At 38.4% G+C, this 19,017-nt stretch overlaps 1 protein-coding gene across 1 annotated transcript; it reads left to right on the top strand.

The window, feature by feature from the left end:
* The first annotated feature begins 695 nt into the window (after positions 1 to 695).
* On the top strand, positions 696 to 18,446 carry hps5 (HPS5 biogenesis of lysosomal organelles complex 2 subunit 2). Its single transcript, XM_058407731.1, has 23 exons — positions 696 to 843; positions 2,495 to 2,541; positions 3,679 to 3,791; positions 5,289 to 5,399; positions 5,490 to 5,554; positions 5,648 to 5,840; positions 5,977 to 6,338; positions 7,065 to 7,136; positions 7,346 to 7,434; positions 7,671 to 7,849; positions 8,028 to 8,186; positions 8,526 to 8,685; positions 9,818 to 9,935; positions 10,628 to 10,771; positions 10,878 to 10,940; positions 11,104 to 11,666; positions 13,313 to 13,433; positions 13,589 to 13,738; positions 14,224 to 14,343; positions 14,452 to 14,565; positions 14,797 to 14,903; positions 15,557 to 15,947; positions 16,888 to 18,446. The coding sequence occupies exons 3-23, from the start codon at positions 3,690 to 3,692 to the stop codon at positions 16,946 to 16,948; spliced, it is 3,444 nt and encodes a 1,147-aa protein (XP_058263714.1). The 5' UTR covers positions 696 to 843; positions 2,495 to 2,541; positions 3,679 to 3,689; the 3' UTR covers positions 16,949 to 18,446.
* Positions 18,447 to 19,017: the final 571 nt, after the last annotated feature.

Below are 19,017 nucleotides of genomic sequence, written 5' to 3'. Positions count from 1 at the left end.
TCCTGCATTAGGATTTCTCAAATAGCACATAGGCTGTTTCAGGAGAGCCTGATCAATACTTTTTAAAATTGCATTAGCAGAGAGCCGCAATATGATCACCTACCCTGCCTATTCAAATCATACAAAAATAGTATATCTGCACGGATTTTTATTTCCTTAAAAACGATATAAAGACATAAATGGGTTCATTACAGTTTAGTAATTAAAGCTTAGGGATGGTGTGAGAGAATAGAAATGTAATTTGAGCTTATCTTCTTTGTTGCTACAGTAGTCTTAGTCTCTGGAGAGTCTCATATAGCAATCGATACAATCCAAGCAAAGGTGCTTAATGGACCGTGTCACTCCATCAGTCTTTTTCCGCCTGAAGAGCCTTTAAGAAAAAGATTTGACTACTTGGAAATTTGCTCTTTTTAAGCTTCAATGTTCAAGCAGTAGGTTTGTATACACATTTTTACAATGCTACATATTTTCCTCAATGTTATCAGTAGGTCCTGATGTAGATTTAGTACATTACTATCACTTTCGGAAGTAGTGCCGGCTGAAATAGTGCTTCTTTTTACCCACCGCTTAAGCCTCCTGTGTCCTGGTTGGTCAATAGCTCCTACAAACCAGTGTGTAATTACTGAAAGACTAATAAATGACGTATAAGTAGCCAATCATATCTCAGGAGGGCGGGACTTTCCGGAATACGGGTGGGACCAAAAAATAAACGAGTGACTCGTAACTGAAGGGGATATTTTTTTTCGTGAAATTGGTCAATCCTGAGTGTCCAGCGCTGTCCGAATTACGTAAATAAGCCTGAGATATGAGTTAAGATTATCTCTGTCCCGTGCTAGAAGGTAGGTACGTTTTCTGTGCAGTTTGGCAGTAAGTTGTCAGAAATGAAAGTAATGTCTTTAGACTGACAGCTGAGTAAGAGGTCGGAGTGTAACAGAGACAGAATGCAGAAGTTCCTTAAAGTTACTTAGCTGGTCTGTTCATGAATAAACGTCGGTGTGGTTTAAACACGGCGGGAAATGTGATATAAAATTATATTTTTAAAAAGCTGCTAAAGTGAATAGAGTCTGCAGACTGTAACTAGCCTAGCTGTATTAGCTGCTGGCTTTTTCACTCCGGTCTCGTGATGCGCAGTCATGCTGCTGAAAGTGACTCCACTTACTCTATAGACTTATTATAATACATAGATATAACATCTGGTGCTGACACTAACGCCATACAGATGTTACTTTATAATATTCTATTACAGATGTTTCCTCAGCCGTGTTGGTTGGAGCTTTTGTAAGTTTGTAACAGATAGTTGGCGTCTCAGTGTCGGAATGTGTAACTTTGTTTTCCATAGAAAACGCAGGCATTTCTTTCGCGTCTGACGTAACAGATCACCGTGTGTGTATCTTAAGCGTGGTGAAGTTATAAATCTTCGTCACTGTGTTTTATTCGGACCTGTCTTCAATAAAGGTCAAAGTTTGTAAGTAGGGCACTAGGTAGTGAATGGAGGGTGCGGCTTCGGACTGCGTCATGAGTCTGGTCATCTGGTCAGGGGCAGCCTGGGTTAGAATTGTGGTCTTTTGATCATTTTACAGTGTGATAATCAAACCTGAAATCATCACTGTATTGAACAACTATATTTAAACACACACACACACACACACACACACACACAATATGATGAAAATGAAAGTAAATGTTGTATTATAAGTATTGAATTATGTTATTGCTTTAAAATAGTTCAATATTATTACTAGAATAATTAAAATATTTGTAATGTTTATTACAAACGCACATACACTGACCAGGCATAACATTATGACCATAATATTGTATTGGTCCCCCTTTTGCTGCCAAAACAGCCCCAGCCTGTCATGCACTGTGTATTCTGGCACCTTTCTATCAGAACCAGCATTAACTTTTTTAGCAATTTGAGCAACAGTAGCTCGTCTGTTGGATCGGACCAGCCTTCGCTCCCCACTTGCATCAGTGAACCATGACCCTGTCACCGGTTCAACACTGTTCCTTACTTGGACCACTTTTGATAGATACTGACCACTGCAGACCGGGAACACTCCACAAGAGCTGCAGTTTTGGAGATGCTCTGATCCAGTGGTCTAGCCATCACAATTTGGCCCTTGTCAAATTCGCTCAAATCCTTACACTTGCCCATTTTTCCTGCTTCTAACATCAACTTTGAGGACAAAATGTTCACTTGCTGCCTAATATATCCCACCCACTAACAGGTGCCATGATGAGGAGATCATCAGTGTTATTCACTTCACCTGTCAGTTCTCATAATGTTGTGGCTGATCTGTGTAAACTGTTTTCAATCTTGCACTATATCGCACTGTACTAGTGTTTATTTTGATTATATTGTTAACATAATTGTCTTACTATTTAATGACTCACTGTCTTTCTAGTATATTGCATCTAAAGATCTGCAAACTACTTTTTTTTGCACCACTGTGACTATAGAAGTTCATTTATTCATTCTTACTGTAGGTAGGAAATAACACATGACAGACTGTATAGAGGACAATAATCCATGCTGAGGTGAGTTGAATCAGATTCCCTGAAGAGGGTTTTTTTTTCCTTCTGACCACCAGGAGTGTGTCCTTTCTCTTATATCACATTGATTGCAATGTTTAATTTATTAAAGAGCAGGTTGTCAACATGAGTGGTGTTATAAATAATGCTAAAAAAAACAGCCGCAAGTTAGTTCCTGTTATCACTTACATTTATAATAATGATAAACTTTTTCTTATCAATATATAATCTGTCTATTGCTCGTTTGTTCTTTCTTTTTCTTTCTCTCTGTCTCCCAAACACACTCTGTGTTTTCTCCCCATGCTTCAGGGGTTTCCTCTGGTTTCTGCCACATTTATCCATTTATTATTACTCTTAGATTTTGTGGCATGCCCTCAGTACAAGTCCCTTGTTTCAGCTGTTACAATAGAAGATGTAGTGTATTCAGTGAGAAAAGGCAGTGTGCACTGAGGCAGAAAAACTCTCACCAGCACAGCAGTATGCAGCATGCTTATCTTAAAAGTTGTTAATTGATTTATTTAATTATGGTAAGCAATGCCCTGTATTTCATTGTGTTTGATAGCTGTCATGTGTGATAAAGTTGTGAATGTGCTTGGAGTAGCAGATGAGGTAGCAAAGTAACTTGTTTACAGCAGAGGAAATTTACACAGCTAAGGTCAGCATAGACCACATTCACTGTACAGAGAAAGCCAAAGCTGCTGGACTGTGGTTCAGGGCGAGTCCAGAGAGAGAGGTTTGTAGGGAGGGTTGGAGAGTCACAGACAGACAAAGAGTTAAGAACAACTGGAGTCAGGAACTTGATCTGGTAAAATGGCTAGAGTGTAATGGACAATGCATTTGAAACACAATGTAATAGTGTGAAATGGGTTTTTTTTCAACAATGAAGATACCTTAATGGCTGAATAAATCTAATCGTGTTCAAAATGCAAAGGTCATTTAGCTTTTGTTAAATATCTAGAAAGTACGTTCAGATCTGCTCATGCTTTTTCAATTTATCTTCATCACATGACAGCAAGCAGCTCAAAGTGCATGCAGTGCGAAAGCTAAAGGACGACGACTTCTGATACACTGGAAACAGCTATTAATTTTAAATGGGCACCAACATTAAGTGTAAAAGTAACTTTATACCTTTTTGTTCCCCAGAGCTCATTACGATGATTCCTGTGGTGCCGGAGTTGTTCACTCATGTCTTGGCTGAATTTGACAGATTTGACCCTTTAATTTCTGCCCTGCGTCTTGATTCAGGCAGACTTAAGGTAACACAGGCACCTCACTCATTCTCCCAACTCTCATTTCTTCAAGCTTTATCTGGAGTTATGACTTGCACTGTTATTTATTTATTTGTTTGTTTATTCATTTAATCATTCATTGACCAGCACTGAACACCTTTGCTTAGAAAGTAGCCTATACTTGGAGTGCCCATTTTTGTCAAACTAAATGAATTCAATCCGATTATAGATACATACTCTAAATATTGCAATCCAATTCAGATTACATGTGCATGTCTTCTATTCTTCTTCATCCAGTTCTTTTCACTGGCCACCATGTTTAAAATGTAAATAAACATATGCAACCAATGCACTGTATGTGCACAAGGTATTTTTTAATTCAATTCGATTGAGAGTGTAATCAGATTCAAGCATTTACATGGCCGTTTTTGTACTGGATTATTTTAGATTTACACAATCCCTTTCAATCAAAATTCCATTCAGATTGAGCTTGATTGCTTCGAGTGAGGTGTTTAAATCCGATTGAGATTGATCAGTCTGATTACTAATGGCATTTAAATGTACTGAATGTTAACCAAAAAAAAAAAAAGCTCTAAATATCTAGATATGAAAGATGCTTTTGTCATTTGGAATCTTTTAGTTAGGTTCATACAGGAATTGGATAGAATATGGCTGGTGAATAGGCCTTGAATGATCACTTGAATAGAAGAGAATGCGAAAAAAATAAAAAATCAAGAAAGCCTTGACCAATGAAAAAAGGAGCATAAAAATATCTGACCTCTTCTGCATACAGGAGATCACAGACGCCATTGATTGGCCAGTGTTGCTCTGATTGCCATGCTCTCTGGCTCGGAGGGATAGTGTTACTTTCTCTCCCTTGTCAGATTTTGCTTCCTTTGCTCCTGGATGGCTGTAGTATTTTCTGGATTTTACCTCGTGACCTCCTGACAGTAGAGCAACTGCTTTTCTTTCGCCTCACTCAGGAACCTGGTGCAAAGCTTTTAATGCTACTTAGTCTCTTATGTACTCACAAGCAGTAAACTAGCTGGCTAAGACTTGCTGTTAACATGTCCCACTAGGACTGTACATAATCACCAGATTGTGCTCACACCCAAGCAATGAACTTTGCAAGGTGAAATTCCGGTGCTTACAACATTGCCTCGGAATATTCAGAATCACAGATTATTTTTTTGTGAGAAAATTATATGACTACAGATGATACTATGATTCTGGACCTGGGGTACACTGAGTATAATAATTTGTACTATTTGTTAGATTTATGTGGGGTATAATATAATGAAATGAAGAAAAACTTTTGACCCAATTAAACAAATAAAATATTCCACATTTTCAGTAATTTCAATCTTGATACATCTTGAAAAGATTATTTAAAATATGTTTTCATTTTGTTTCATTCATTTCGTATTTGAATTTGCATATTGTCCCTGCTACATGTATCGTTCAGACAAATAGTTAAGTTTATGATTTGTCATTGTGTGTGTGTGTGTGTGTGTGTGTGTGTAGTGCACATGCATTGATGTGTCACGGAAATGGCTTGCTCTCGGTACCTCAGCAGGAGGCCTGCACCTCATTCAGAGAGACGGATGGAAGCAGAGACTTATTCTCACACACAAGGTTTCTATTTGTCAGATGTACCACATAATGGTCAATATCTACATGTTTATGCCTGTATGAGAAGTAATAGAATATGTTTCTTTCTCTCAGGAGGGTTCACTCACACATATAGCCTGTTGCCCTCATGATGAAGACTTTATTGCTGTAGCAACAAGGTACTCCAGCATGCTTTGCTTTGTACAAATATACAGTGATTGTGAATGATCATATGCTTGATTTAAGTCCATATTCATCTGTGTGTGTCTAAGTGAGGGTCTTGTAGTGATTTGGGAGCTGCAGGTAGAGAGGCGAGGACGGCCTGAGCGGGCATGTGTATCGTGGGAGCATCGTGGTCAGGCCGTAACAGCTCTGTGCTGGGACACAGCAACCCTACGAGTTTTCATTGGAGATGCAGCAGGGAAAGTGTCCTTTGTACGCGCTGGTAACTCCAAACTCGGCAAGGTAGCGTCACAGCGGGCATCGTAGTACCTCATCCTTTAACTGTGCAGAGTATTTTAATGCCAGAAAAATATAGGTTTTTAATCCTATTCCTAGCAGATGTTAAAAAAGGATTCTGTTTGTATTGCATTGTGTGCAGGGTTCATCATTTGTAATCTTCCCAGTTCAGACTGTCATGACAGTTGACTCTCGCGTGGTGCAGTTGGGATACCAGGAGGGTCATCTTCTGGTCTCTTCTCTTAGCCGCTGCTACCTCTGTGACACTGAAAGGGAGAAGTTTTGGCGAGTAGGGAACAAGGAACGTGATGGAGAATACGGAGCTTGTTATCTGCCTCAGCAGCAGACAGGATCGAGGACACCTGGCACAGGCAACACCCATCTCGTGTACTGTGCTCGGCCAGGCTCGCGCATTTGGGAGGCCAACTTCAGTGGAGAGGTGCTTAGCACCCATCAGTTTAAACAGTTGCTTGCCTGCCCTCCTCTGCCTCTCATCTCTTGCAAGTATGTGATTCAGAGTGTGTCTTTGATTCTGTTTGTTGAGATTTAAACCAGTATGTGGCATGTAGAGTACAGTACCTTAAGTATATAAGACCTCCTGAATTTTCCATATTTGTCACATTATATGGTTTCAGATCCTCATACCAAATGTAAAATAAGTCAAGGAGTGCATGGGGAAAACACAACAGTTTTTAAACAATCATTTTATTTATTGAAGGACAAAGGTTATGCAACACCTATATAACCAATGTAGAAAAGTAATTGCCCTGCTAAAATTAATAACTAGTTTAATTGCCAACAACTGCAATCAGATGCTTCAGATCAGTTTTCACATCACTGTGGTGGAATTCTGGCCTGCTGTTCTTTACAGAAATGCTTTATTTCAGCAGCACTGGACCACGTAACAGCATGAACTGCTCATTTAAGATCCTGCCAGAGCAACTCAGTGGTGTTTAAGTCTCTCCAAATGTGATGAAGACTCCAAAATCTTAATTTCATTTCTATTGTTGTCTTGCTGCATAGCCCAATTGGGCTTGAGCTTCATGGTTGTGTGAGTTATGGCAAGCTGCCCAGGCCCCATAGCATCCTCATACCATGATATTACAGTCACCCATGTCTGACTGGTATGATTCTGTTCATATTGTGAAATATTGTGTTAGCACTGTTGATCTGAGTGGTGTACTATAACGATGATGGTTTTTACTGAATGCTTAAATTTATCATTTTTAGGAATGAGCCACATTATAACCCAGGTCAGAGGAGTCCTCAGTCCCTTGCCTTTCGTCAACTACTTCATCTAAGGTATCTTGATGTGCAAGATATGACAAGCAGCAGCTTTTTGTTTTTGTGTGTGTGTGTGAGTGAGAGTGTGTGCACATGTGTGCTTTTAAAGAAAGTATATGGACAGCTATAAAAATGTCTAACTTCAGTTTGATATTTATATAGGAATAATAAAAAAAAATTGTGATTTGTTGCTTTTATAGTTTAATTTCTGTGTAACTGGGTTACAGTGATCATAACCTCCTGACATGGACAGACTCTGCCATTTATATCTTCACACCCCACAGTGGACAGGTTCTGCTATGGACCAAAATGAAAGGTAAGAAACATGACCATAAAGTATGATGGAAAACAAATTATAAATGTAACTGAAGTTTGTTATTCAACCTGCTACAAAATCTACTTTGAAATTCTAATGTATAAATTCTATGTATAGACACCCAGATGTTTTGAATACTTTTCTATGTATTGTTTATGATGCACAGTTTAATATTAAATTCGTGTAAGTAGCTTTACTGCTGGTAAAAACTTGTCAATTTTGCCCACCATGCCCAGATATTGTAGACATGGCAGTGTTTCGCAATGAGCTGTTTTGTCTCCATGGCGATGGGCGTCTCTCTCACCTGCTCTTGATGCCTGTTGAACGCTGTGTGGAGAGACTGATGAAGCGAGAGAACTGGACACTGGCTGCTACTGTCTGTTGCATGTTCCAGCACACTATAGTAATCTGCAGGGTACATACACATGCTTTTGTGATCACTTTTACTCTTACACACATTCTTAACACACTAACCAAGATAAGCTGGCACTGTTTGTTATTTTCAGACACTAGAAATATGTTCTGTTCTTGTATGTCATTCTTTCTCTCTCTCTCTCTCTCTCTCTCTCTCTCTCTCTGTGCTTTTCTCATAGGCAAGAAAGATCATTCCTATTGATCGCCTAGAACATCTCAAGGCCCAGTTAAACTCTACTTCCCAGCAGGAGCTGATTGGCCAGCTGGAGGAAGTAATCAGCAAGTTGGAGCCCATGGACTCTGCCTGTAGCAGTCGCAGAAGCAGCATCTCTTCTCATGTGAGTTTGAGTGGAAGAAACCAAACTACACTGGATTTTTTAGGTTCTATCGTATTAAAGAAATATTCTCATTACTACTTTACGTACATTGTCATCTAAAGCATTTTATTAGCTTCTGGGTTTGGTATTTTGTGGGCTGGCTGTTGGTCTCCACATTTATACTGTGCAAGGAATTGAAGGCAGTTTATGGATGTCAAGTATACATTTGGTGTGACTTAGCTTCCTAGGCCATGAATCAGAATATTTTGAACAAGAGTGAGACGCTGATGCACCCAGAATCACTGCTGTTTTCAGCATTGTTTCACTTGAATGAAAACTGAATGCATTTCCCCCCACTAGGAAAGCTTCAGTGTGCTGGACTGTGGCATCTATCGTGTCATCAGCCGTAGAGGCAGCCAGTCAGATGAGGACACCAGCTCCCTCATTAGCCAGTCTATGCTGGAGGAGGAAAGGATGAAGGAGTTTAACTTTGCTCAGGAGGAGGAGCAGGTGGAGCCTGGTAAGAGGGCAACAGACAAAGATCAGACGCTGGCAAAAATCATAGAAGATAATCTATTTATTTAGGTTTTACCTGACTGTGGGCTGATAAATGCAAGGTAGAGTCAAGGAAGCTAAAAGGAGTACCATGTTTGCTAAATGTAGTAAATCAAGTAGACACATGCGATTTGAGAAATTGTGACAAGCATGTTTACAATTAAGTAGAGTAAATGAGACGCATTACAGGTTGCACTTTGTATATGACTTTAACTGTGAGTGAAAGGTAAGAACATGTGAAATAAAAATGAAAGTGAAAGAGCCTTGAAGGTCAATTTGTTGTTTATTTTAAGCAGTCTGTCTTTTCTGCTGGAACTGTGCTGATTACATGCCTTTCCAATGGTACTTGGCGATCCAAATCGGCTTGTTTCCTGTTGCTTCTTGAGCTGAGGAACCATTCACACCCACTCCTGGTGCTGAAGCCACTAAGATTATTTACAGCCATCATTGCCTACACAGTTTCGAATTTTCCCTGTTCTGAACTCACCTGATGAAGCTCAATCAGAAGAAAAAAAAAACTTTGAGATGAATGAGAACCACTGATTTATATTAAAATATACACGATCAGTATGGGGCAGTTCAAGATTGTAAAAGAAATGATTATAAAGGGTCATTTTTTGCCAGTTTCAACAGAATGACTTTGTTATGAATTTGTTGTATGTTATAAATAAACAGCTAAAAGTAATCAGAAATAAAAGCTGTTGTCTTTCACATATTCACTGTCTGTAAAGATGTTGTTAGATTTCACATGTTCTAAAGCTAGCAGTAAACCTTTCATGTTAGTGGCACTCTTGGTGGTAAATATATTATAAATTCAGAATCTAATGCAAAATACCATACTAATGCTCTTTTAAGTTAACGTCAGTGTTATAGCTTTTGTGTCGCACATTTTCTACATTTCAAATTTTCTTCATGATTTTTTTTTTTTTTTTGTCTCTCTTTTTTGCCTTTGGTTTCTCTCTGTCTGTCTCTTCTGCCTTTCCAATATTTTCTCTTGTCTTTTGGTCCATCGATTTTCTCCTCCTTCATTTTCTGTTTTCTACCCCTGCATTTATTTCTTTATTTTCTTTCTTTCATCTCACCATCTTGATCTTCAGACCCCCAGTCATGTGTGCGTGTAGAGGGGGACAAATCAGAATTCGGCCTGCAGTTCCACCTCCCACTCTCATTCCGTCCAAAACCACCACTCATCGCACTGCAGGCTGTTAAAGACAGGTATCCTCTCAGAGTCAAATACAAAATGAACTGCTTGATTGTTTTGGGTTTTGTTTTTGTTTTTTTCCACTAAATTGCTGACATGCCACATATGTACAGCCATATTAGTCCCCTCCTTTGTTAAACATGGAAACTGATGTGATTGTGTTTGTGTTTACACAGACTTTATACAGCACTCTCTCATAATTGTGTACAGTAGTATAGGTGAAAACCTAGTACACTTGAAAAGTGACCTATAGTTACATACTAAATCAAAAAAAGAAACATTCTACACTTGCATATAGGCAAGATCATCTTTCGTTGTGCAGAGCTGGAGGGGAAGTGAAACTAAATGAGGAAAACAAAACTCAAGTGCACCTGGCCTGCACCAGATCCTTCCAATTCTAGCTTCCTCTTTCAATAGAGCTGCTAGTTTTAGAAATAGCCTTTGTCTGTGCTGAAGTGTCAGTCTTTCGTTTCACATCAGCTGCAGACGGTATGTTTGTTTAAACCATACAATCGGTTATATTTTCAGACTTTCAGATCTTATTTTACACAGTAACGATTTTTGTGTCTATAGGTTAGTGTCTGCTTTATGTCATTCCTGCACTGGATTTATCTTGTATTTATCTGGATTCATGGATTAATTTACTTTCACTTCTGTGTGTTAAATTTGCATTGCTGTGTCTGTGTGCTTTTGTGGCTGTTATCAGTGTTTCAAGTTTTGTAAAGAAGACTACAGAAAAAATCAACAATCTGCAGATGAACTCTGACCTCTGGCCCCGACCTGACCATAGGGATGGACAGGAAGACATCCCCCCCGATGTGACTTCTTGTACAAATGAACTAGACACTGAGTAGGGTTTTTTTTTTTTTGTTTGTTTTTTAAATATATATAGCACTGTAGAATTTTTTTATCAAGTTTTATAGATTACTTTATTTTCTTTGTTTTTCTTATCTCAGGGAGACTGTTGAGCAAGCAGCTAATGTGGTACACGAGCTAAGGACGGCAACTGAGAAAGCCATGTGAGTAATGATTAGATATAGAACAGAGTGTGCAAGTTGCCTTGGTACTAACCTAAATATTGTGACACTTTAATAATTATATAACTGAAAATTGTGCAGATAAAGGTGTAGTTTTGTGCTAAAATAAGTGCAACTAGATCTCTTTCTTTGTTTCTCCTTGTAGCTTACAGATCCAGGACCCTCTTATTCTCTTGGATCCCACGAGATTGACAGAGGTGCTCCTAGAGTGGGTCCCTATTCTGGAAAGGGTCATGGGACCAGAGAACTCCTCAAGCAGCAAGAACAGGCAGATAAAGGAGGAGAAGAAGACCTTAGAAGTGGAAGACAAAGACCCAGACAGCCAGCCCTATTCTGCTGTCCCTCGTGATGACAGTGGGGTAGAGTTCCAGTCAGAGTCCGAGGACACCTCAAGCCATGTAGAGGAAGAAAGCCTTACAGACAATAACCTCAGCTCCACCGCTTTGATTACAGTGTCTTCAGTAGCCATTGTAGCTCCAGTGGAGTTCACCCTGCCGTCAGACCTCCAGGATGACCTCTCTTATCTTGCGTGCCTCTACTTGGACTTGGGCTGCCCAAGTGGAGCAGGTGATGGAGGGTTGGAGAGGGTTTGTGTGTTTCTGAGGAGCTACTTTTTCCTGCTGGATAAGGATAAAGTGAAGAAGATGTGCACTTTGAGGTACAGGGAGCAGCCAGACATCCTAAATACCTACATTGCTTGCATGCTAGGTGAGTATTTTCTTTCCGGCAGCACTTTCTGTATATTCCTACATTAAACAGGGTGCACCTGGTGTAAAGAAAGAAAGCAGACTGGTTGTGCTATTTCAGTAGGTCTTGTTGGTAGTACAATATTCAATACTCTCTTATTTTTTAGATTCAGCATATTTTTACAATAGCTGAAAAATGTACTGCAGTTGATTACAAACTCATAGGATCTTACTACTCCGGGGCTCAATTTAAAAGTAAAGCCATGTGAACAGGCCTTGATCTGTATCTTCACTTGCACATGTGCCAACTTGGAAGCACTAAATATTTAAATATCCATATAACCTTTTTAGGCTCCATTTATAAACATATGAAATCACGCTTCACTTATTTGTTATGATCTCAGCATGAGGTCCATGAGAAACTATGAAAAAGAAAAGCAGCATCTAGCAATATGTTGATGAAGAGAGCAGAATTGTGTATTATGTAATAGAAAATAAATGTGATGCAGATTTGAAACAGGATTCTTTCATACCTTTCCAGTAATGACCAGGACATCCCCAGTAAAACTCTGGTTCTCAACACTGCAACTTAAAGGAAATTGTTTTTACAGATTGACCTTTACTCCACTTTTCCATTTCCCAATTACTCTGTAATGCTTATTTAATTTCTATGTTTTTATTCACTGGATTAGTTTGTGGACGCCACACCAGATGCTTATGTGTGCTTATCGAACATCTCATTCCATATTTATTAACCTCCACTATTCTGCCAAGGCTCTCCACTAGATTTTGGAGCATTTGTGAGAATAAATGAGATCAGACACTGATGTTGGGTGAGGAGGTCTGGAGTGCAATCAGTGTTCCAGTTCATCCCAAAAGGTGTTCAGTGGACTTGAGGTTAGGGTTCTGTGCAGGATGCTTGAGTTCTTCCACTCCAAGTTTTGCAGACCCAGACTCATTTTGTTGAACAGGAGCAGTGTCATTGACCAGTTTGGGTTTCGTAGTTCCATTGTAGGGAAATTGTAATGATACAGCAAGACGTACAAGACAATTGTGTGCTTTGTGACAATATTCTGGGGGAGAGCTACATATGGGTGAAATGGTCAGGAGTCCACATACTTTGCGCCATGTATATATTATATATGTATAGGGATTTTAAGATTATTATAAATCTGTGATCATGTTTAATTTGTTAATCTGAAGAGATATTTTAAACCTCCTGCCCACAGAACAAAGGTAGTTCTAGCTATCTAAATTCTGCGGCACTTAGAACTTACTCAAAGTGTGAATATTATTGCTACCGTAAGGCTACAAGCTGAAATGCTAAGCTAGCATTCAGTAAATTTACAGTAGTACATTTCTCTATGCTGTTTCTCTAGATGTCTACTACACTCAGACATGTACCACAGATAGGAAGAATTAGGACGAAATACTCCATACATTATTAGACTTTTTCTCCTCCTCTCTCTGTGGTTAACCAAATATTCATTCTTTAACTCTTCACACTTATTTAATACTCTCCCAATTAATAAATTCAAATTGAATAAATAATTCATTTTAGTTCAAATGATTAAAAAATGCCCATGGAATTTAATTGCATTCAGTATTGCCTTTATTACCTTATATTATTTGATTAGATTTCTCCTAATAATATAGCTGTGTTTGCAGAGTTTACCCAGGCCAGTAAGGTAGTGGAAGTCATTCAGAAAGGAGATTTACTGAAGTCACTGCGCAGTCTGAGAGATCTACAGCCCTGGAATGCTCCAGTGCTCCTTACTCACCTTTACAGGTAAGCTATATTCACCTTCTGTAATAGTGTTCCTTATTTCCACACGATATTGTTCAATTTTGTAAATCTCTGTTTCTTTTTGTAAGCAGCAGGTTATAGTTTTTAGTAATTTAGCTGGTCATGTTGATGCTGATCTTTCTACCCCTTTGTGGTAGACTGTATGAGAAGCACGGGGAGATGGCCGTTCGGGCATACCCCCAGTTCTATCCTACAATCCTCCCCTCTGACATCATGACCATGGTCCAACCCAGTCACTTTCTGCCTTATCTAGACAATCTGGTTCAGTCCCAAGCTGAAGAACAAAGGTATTCTAAAGCGATTACTATGTACTTTGGGGCATGTGTGCTAATACTTAAAATGATATACCGATAAGATTATACTGTTTTTCATTACTGATGGATTTATTGAACTAATTGTAGCTAGAAATTTACAGTTTTACCTATTTTGTGGAACTGAATATTTTATTGATGGAGTAAATCCATAAAACCATAAACTACACTTAGAATATACCACATGCTGGAGTTTTAGTGATGAGGTATGAATTAAAAACACACAAGATGTCTGATAAAATAATTTAAAATTATAATTCATGTCAATTATAACTGTATTTGAAACAGTTATTCTAATGCTAGAACATGGAGAGCTAGATTTTATTAAATTCCATAGCCCTCTAATGTTCAACATTATCTCTCTCTCTCTCTCTCTCTTTCTGTTTCTCTCTCTCTCTCTCTCTCTCTCTCTCTCTCTCTCTCTCTCTCTCTCTCTCTCTCTGACTTTTTTCCCTCCCCAGACTCTCCTTCTTAGGCTCACTCCTTCAGCCTGAGACTCTACGACAAGTTTGGTTGGATCTAGCTCTTAGCCATGATGCACCACGGAAAGAAGACACGCTGGCAGCTGACGGACACCCAGAGTATATATATTCTTTGTGTGTTTTTCTAAGCAAGATCAGACTTGAAGCTGTTAAGCATTATGACCACTATGATTGACTACAGTGTAACAGATTGTCCTGTTGTCTAAGGTGGCACTCTCACTATTTCTGCTGGGGTTACGGCCGTCTGCTGTCATTGCTCATTCGCCTGCCTGCTGACTTAGACTCCAAACAGAAGATGATGGAGTCATGCAGACTTCATGGGTCAGTCTTAAGTTTGATTGTAATTAATTCTAAGCTACTATATTATTTAAGGAAATATTTAATGTGTTTACGAAAGTATACTATTTACTGTAAATAAATAATGCAGATGAATCTGCATTAAAATGGTATTTCTATAAGGTTTGTTGAGGATTCAAGTAAGTGTAATTGTTTAAGATGGAGGAGCTGTGGTGGTGGTTGTTTTGTTAAAGAGCAGAGCATGTCTTCTCTCAGTTACTGGACAGGCTATCTCTACCTCTGCAAAGAGCTGCAACGGCGCACTGAGGCTTTCTCTGCCATCTCCTTATTAGATGACATGAGTCTCCTGGAGGAACCAAATGGTAAATATCTACAGTACCTGAACCATGACATTAGTGATCCAGGGCTAATTCTGTAGCCCAGATAGCAAATATAAATAGGCAAGAATGTCCCACTGACCTCATTTAGCAATTAAATATTCTTATTATAATTACATACAAGACCATTAAGCATGTTACTAGACAAATTTAACAATTTCAAGCTTAAAATGGTCTTATTCTTTTGACAGTTATTTTAGCTTCATTCAAGAAATAAACAAAGTTAACCGTCAATATTTGAAATATCAAGAAATAGAGTGATTTGGTTCATAGTTATTTGTTTGTTCATAGAAGTCAGCGAGGACAACAATACTTATTTAGCCGATTTCTTTTTCCCATGACTGTAGTCCACTTTTTTGGGGGGCAGCTAAATAAATATTCCTTGCCTAAAGGTATAAAAAGTGCATTTGTTAAACAGTGAATGAAAACATCATTTCGACGTGTTCCCAATTAGCAAATGGGCTGCATGTGATGTTGAGCTGCAGCTTGCACGCGTTGTCCTGATCTTGGCTAGATGTGTGGTGTGTGGTGGAGGATTTTAAAGAATGTTTTATGTAAAGAAACCTGAAATGTCTTCTTCTATATTTCTTAAATGTCATACTTTTTGAAACGTCAGTTGTGTGTCCGGTTCTCTGCAGGTATTGTTCCAGAGACAATGGAAGAGTGGATGTTACTGATTCAGCTGTGTCAACATAGAAACTCCACAAACCCTTCACCAGCCATTTCACATCTCTCTTCAGACTCTTCCATCTGTCCCTCCATACCCAGTACAGTTAACGGCACCAGTGCTGATAGCTGTGTGGATAACACTAATGGTAAGGTCAGTGATGTTGGGCCTGTTGACCTGATCAACGGTTCTGCAGATTGGAGCAGCCGGATCACTGTGGAGAAGTTAGTACTGTGTCTGGCACGGATTGTAGGGCCTGACCGGGCCCTGGCCACGCTGCAGGAACACGGGGTGCACTTGGAGATGAACACTCACTCTACATTGGTGTGTGAGCTGCTGAGAGTCGCAGAGAAGAGGCAGAGGTGAGGAAACAATGCTGTCACCACCACAGGAAGTCCGGATATTAATATTCAAGACACTCTTTAGTGTTTTGATTTAGTGATCACTGGCTGTGCACAAAAAGTATGCTTAAATTCCTTATATTAAATTCCTTGTTCTGTCAGATTTGATAACACTGAGATCACCCAGTTCTTGATGCACTAAATCAAGATCACATGCATTCACGGTGTACTGCGCTGTCCTCATCAGACAAGGAAATATTAGAAGTTTTGGCTTGCAGCTACATCTGACATCTACTTAAGGAACAGGAGATATTTGTGTGTCCTCAACATGAAACAGTCTGCTTTGTAAACGTATAAATGAGATGGACACGATGGAGATGGCTAGGCAACAAATTGCTGAGTCAGTACATGATGTTCTAACGTTGTTTTTGAAAAGAAAGAACGTGTACAATTTTTAGATTTTTACCTGAATAAATTTCAAGAATTTATTAGTAATTAAGATACAATTTAAATACTAAAATGTGTTTCAAACAAGTAGGCTAATATTTAAGCAGTAGTTACTCTTGTTGAATAATAAATTAAGCCAACAGGAAATAAAGAGTTCCATATAAAGACAAAAACAGGTTCTCTAATGCCACCAGATTAAGGACTTGGTTATCAGAGTTACCCCTGAACACAAGTGTAAATGCAATTATAACATTTATTGTGTGTCTGTAATGATATTATAACAGATATCTACACATTGGACTATAATTTCACTATCAGCATATAAGAATATTTCAATAAGAATTTGTATTATATTTACATTTAGTTTACTTAGATGTATAAATGAAGCATTGTAACTCCTTTTCCTGAATCTCAACACACAATTTCACACAAACCGTGCTTTCTGAAGCTCATATGCAATGTTTTGACAGTCTTATTTTGTGCCTGTGTGTTAAACATTTTGCACTTTTCTCAGAGCTCTGATCCAGACCATGCTGGAGCGGTGTGATCGGTTCCTCTGGTCTCAGCAGGCCTAATGAAGAATCTTCTGTTCTTATTGCACCACTCCACCAGGACAATCTGCCTGCTTTCTACACTACAGTCTGCTTTCATGTTCGAGATCCTAGCTATAATTTTCTCCGTGTTTACTGAGATGTCGGTCTGGATCCAGTTTTGCTTTTCATCAGCTGATTTGGTTTTGTTGTTCAGATTGGAGTTTAACAGACTTTGTCTTTGACCAATTTTAACAAATTCTTTTCTGTTATTGGTGCTCTTTTAAAGATGAGTCTTACTTGCTCCTTATGTAGCTGTGTGTGATAATATCCAAAACCAACATGTTAGGTGGGTTTAGTTTCTAAACACTCTGAAAAGTGCTCAAATACACTCTTGAGGATGAAGTTATAGGAATGTGTGCTTTGCTTAAAGGTGTGAGTTGTACTTGTACACCATGCGCTAAACCCATTTTATGAGATTGTAAGTATTATTTCATGGAACCTCTAACCTTTCCCTGACTCGCTCTTTTCACTGTTACATAAACGTGCAAAATCTGTGTAAATGCCATGTCTTTTGCTGCCTGGTCCCCTTTGAAGCAGCTGCTGACATTTCAGTTATGTTTCTGGTTTGACAGTATTAACAGTTTTTGAAATATTATTTGCTTAGAGTTATTTACCTATTTAATTAAACTTTCTTTTATAAATATGTGAACATTTGTAGATCTTAAAAACAACAAAAATGAATATGAACAAATTCCTCATGGAGGTTTAAAATACATTTTCATTCGAAGACTTTTATAGAGTTGTATGTGAAGATTATGTAATAAAATAAGTGAACTGTATAAACTTCGACTCTGCTGGTGACTTGCAGTAACTGTAGTGACGATAATAAACCTCTTTACATCTGTATAAATATGTCTAACATAAGAGGGTGAAAATTCTTCCTCCATTTGTGTTGCCTATGTTTTTGACTGTGTGCTCAAATGTATTCGCATCCACTAATGAATATTTGGATAACAAATTCATTTATTTCCATAAATTTATTTTTCTGTAATAATTCAGGTGATTCATTCAAGACAAAAAACTCATATGGCACTTTGTTTACTAAAATTAAAGGGTTTTTTTGTGGCAGTAACAATTTCTAGTAATGCTTTTGTGTATGTACTGCTTTTGTTCATCTTTTGTTAATATAATCCCCTAATATATTTTGGAAAAAAAAAAAGACGGCTATTTTTCCACATTTTTTTCACCGTCAGGAATCTTGAGAAAACGATATCTAATGGGCAAAGAGGGTGAGAAAATAAACTCACACATATATAATGAAGATTCAGTATTTCCTGTTGTACAAAATGGCCTTGTTGAATTTTAATCATTCACAAATTATTAGTTCATAACTTTAATAACAATCAACGATGTGTCACCTTCCCAGCATTCTCTTTCCTCACAAATATCTCTTCTTCTTCTTGATGACACTTCTCCCTGGCACAGCTTCAGTCAGACTGAGCTCACGCACACCTGCAGAAGAGAATACTGACAGTGAGAGGACTGGACGAGAGAAAACAGAGAAGCCTCTGCGGTACTGATAAGAAAAGGGCTTCAAATTGGAAAGTGAGGACTGCGAATGACGTCAGGGAGAGATTCTAGTTTGATGCTTCTATTAAGGTTTTTATTGTTCTAACTGTATGAGTGATTGCATTTGACTCAAGGACTTTGAGCCCTAATAGTCTATAGGTCTTAATTAAACGCATGCCTCGATGACACACAGAACCTACAGGGAAGTCAGTCTGCTCTAGTGTTTATTTAGTATTCTTTACATGTGTGAAAGCTGATGATATGTTACCTGATTACCACTTTATGTCATCAAGAGGAAGATGGATGGTCACAAACTGAGCTGTTTGCTTTTTTGCAAAAAAAGAGTGGTATAAACTTACCCAACAGCAATGTGAAAGACTGGTGGAGAGCATGGAGCCAAAACGCATGCAAATCGGGGTTATTCCACCAAATACTGATTTCTTAATGTTATTTAGCCAAAGTATTAACACAATTTGTTTAGAGATTATTTGTATTTTGTTTTATTTGAGTTATTAAAGCTCTGCGAATACTGCATGATCTTG

The sequence above is a fragment of the Hemibagrus wyckioides genome, linkage group LG14 (genome assembly GCF_019097595.1).
Source record: "Hemibagrus wyckioides isolate EC202008001 linkage group LG14, SWU_Hwy_1.0, whole genome shotgun sequence".
Lineage (NCBI taxonomy): Eukaryota > Metazoa > Chordata > Actinopteri > Siluriformes > Bagridae > Hemibagrus > Hemibagrus wyckioides.
The sequence above is the reverse complement of the archived record's forward strand: the minus strand, read 5'-3'. Positions and strand labels throughout refer to the sequence as shown.

Coding starts and splice junctions, on each gene's coding strand:
- hps5 (XM_058407731.1), top strand. CDS start 3,690: ATGATTCCTGTGGTGCCGGAGTTGTTCACTCATGTCTTGGCTGAATTT. Junction 9,936..10,627: donor CTGCAGGCTGTTAAAGACAG/GTATCCTCTCAG, acceptor GGCTGTTATCAG/TGTTTCAAGTTTTGTAAAGA. Junction 10,941..11,103: donor ACGGCAACTGAGAAAGCCAT/GTGAGTAATGAT, acceptor TTCTCCTTGTAG/CTTACAGATCCAGGACCCTC.